This window comes from Populus nigra, chromosome 19, assembly GCF_951802175.1.
Source record: "Populus nigra chromosome 19, ddPopNigr1.1, whole genome shotgun sequence".
Taxonomy (NCBI): domain Eukaryota; kingdom Viridiplantae; phylum Streptophyta; class Magnoliopsida; order Malpighiales; family Salicaceae; genus Populus; species Populus nigra.
Genome location: NC_084870.1, coordinates 12,509,011 through 12,511,321, shown reverse-complemented (window position 1 = coordinate 12,511,321; position 2,311 = coordinate 12,509,011). Strand labels below are relative to the sequence as shown.

General features: G+C 36.1%; 1 protein-coding gene across 1 annotated transcript; it reads right to left on the bottom strand.

The window, feature by feature from the left end:
- Positions 1-218: 218 nt before the first annotated feature.
- LOC133679701 (putative phytosulfokines 6) lies at positions 219-1,344 on the bottom strand. The gene is made up of 4 exons (XM_062102373.1): positions 1,220-1,344; positions 936-1,051; positions 772-836; positions 219-676 (listed from the first exon to the last, which is right to left on the bottom strand). The coding sequence occupies exons 2-4, from the start codon at positions 1,030-1,032 to the stop codon at positions 566-568; spliced, it is 273 nt and encodes a 90-aa protein (XP_061958357.1). The 5' UTR covers positions 1,033-1,051; positions 1,220-1,344; the 3' UTR covers positions 219-565.
- Between the last annotated feature and the right edge of the window lie 967 nt (positions 1,345-2,311).

Here is a 2,311-nt window from a genome sequence, read left to right as displayed (position 1 = left end):
AATTGCTTTAATTCCTAATCCCAAATTCACCTAACAGGATTTCAATGTTTCGGCAGTACTGCTCATCTTATGCAGGTCTTGAGCTATTTTGGTCTAGCAATCTGGCTATTCGACTTTCCTTTACTGAAATTGTAATGCCCCCCTTCTACCCTTTTCACTCTTTCTCCCCATCTCTCCGGTGAAACTTGGACTATATAAGTTCTAGAAGTACTAAGAAATCATAGAATTAACTCTGTAAATTCATCATCACAGAGATAGAAATGGGCTTCCTCTGCGCTTACTTGTGTAGTTACATTATCAAGTACACAGAGAAATCATACACCAACATATGTAGACTCATCAATACAAAGGATGATATACGTACGTAGAATTGAACATAGCTGCACTTAGGTAGGGGTAAAGTTACATTTTCAGAGAGAAGAAACCTGGGAACCATTCTCGTAGCTTTTTAACGCGATTGCCATTTTGAGAAGAATATTATAGCTAGTTTATATATCTTATATAGGAATCTAGACCTAAGTTGGACGAAGACAAACATGGCACTTCAATTTCTAAAATTGAAGTGTCACGGCTTGTGATTCTGGGTGTAGATGTAGTCCAAGTGAGCCTCTGCAATTATCCTTCTCGTTAAGCACTCGTCGTCTCCGCCATCACATAACTCCAACCCCGTCAGCTGCTGAAAAAATTAACAAAAACAAGAAAAACTTGTATAAGCTGCTGAAAATTTATGACCAAATTGTTAAAGTAGAGAGAAAAAAAGTAGATGCTTACATTCATTAACTCACTGTCCTCCGTCCCTTCACTGGTGATTCCATCTACGTTTACCTCCTCTTGCCCTGCAAAACAAGCAAAACTTCAGTTTCTGAAAATACTAACTCTTATCAGTTCTCAACAAAGAAGTGGTGGTAGAGGAGGAGGAGGAGGAGAAGAACTACCTTGTTTGCTTAATAGGAAACGAGCAGATAACTTTGAGGAATAGACAAGGACAAGAAGGATGAGCAGAAGAGCTTTGTAATTCAGGCTTAGCTTCATGGTTTTAGCCTTTTAGGTTCTGTTCCAAACACACAAGCAGAGAGTTCAAACTTTAAAGAGATGGGATTTGGGAGTTGGGTGATAGAAGAAGAGGATATATATATAAATACATGCAGAGGAAGCAACAACGCTGTAACTAAGAAGAGAGTTACATGAAGAAAATCCCTAAAGAAGACCGTTGCATTACCTCATCACCTTGTGGGACCAACCTCCCATAATAAACTGCACTCCATGCTTGGGTGCGAACACCATTATTGGGATTAAATAGAAGAAAAGCTTTGGTCACTGTCTGCCATAGGCATAGGGGTCCTGCCAAAGCCCTAAAGACTCCAAAAATCAGTGTAATTTGTGGTTGACAGTCTCCAAAAGTCAACCTTAGGACATGAACACAGCTGTTGCCCATCATCACATGTTTTGCCTTTCACAAGCCACTGGCACGTAGCAGTGTTTTCTTTGCCTAGTCTTTAACCATGAATAAATATCGTGTAAAAGCAAAGTAAAAGCATTTCCATGCATGCTTTAAACCCATTACTGAAATTGCTCCCACATGTAGAACAACTAGAATAATGGCAACGCCAACTATGGCTTCAGTGGCAGATTCCTCCTTTTCTGTTACCATTGACTCCTATGGATTTGTACCAAACTCTTTTTTCATGTGCAAGATTGTTGGACCAAATTTTGAGCTTTTCTATGTGCTCCCATCTATCTCTTTGGTGCGAGGCATGCAAGATTTTGAAATTTTCTATTTTTTTTATATAGACCTTAATAATTGATCAACTCTTAACTATTTCTCAAACTAGACACCAATTAAATTTTTATATCAAACCAAATACTAACAATTTTAATTAAGTATTTCCATCTAGATTTGATTATGAATATTTTTACTATATAAAAACACAAGGTTTTGAGCTATGAAATTCTAACAAAAAGAACTCAATTAAGAAATCTAAATCGTTTGAGAATAAAATTGATAATAAAAAATTATTCGAGGACAAAATTGATATTTTCGTTGCCAGGTATATTGGATATTGACCATTTTCTTACAAAAAAAATTCATTACAAGGATACCTTCTATAAGTGATCCATTGACAATTACATGCAAAATGATGGATATTGGCCTCAATGTATCTTAAAGTGATATTTTTATTTATCATAGTGGAATGCCACTGTATTTTTTGGTTTTGCCAAAATTGATTTGCTTAGTGACGAGTATTTTAAAACGTATTATAATAGATATGCTTCTCTTTTTGAAGATTTGAATCTTTCATTTGTTCCCAAA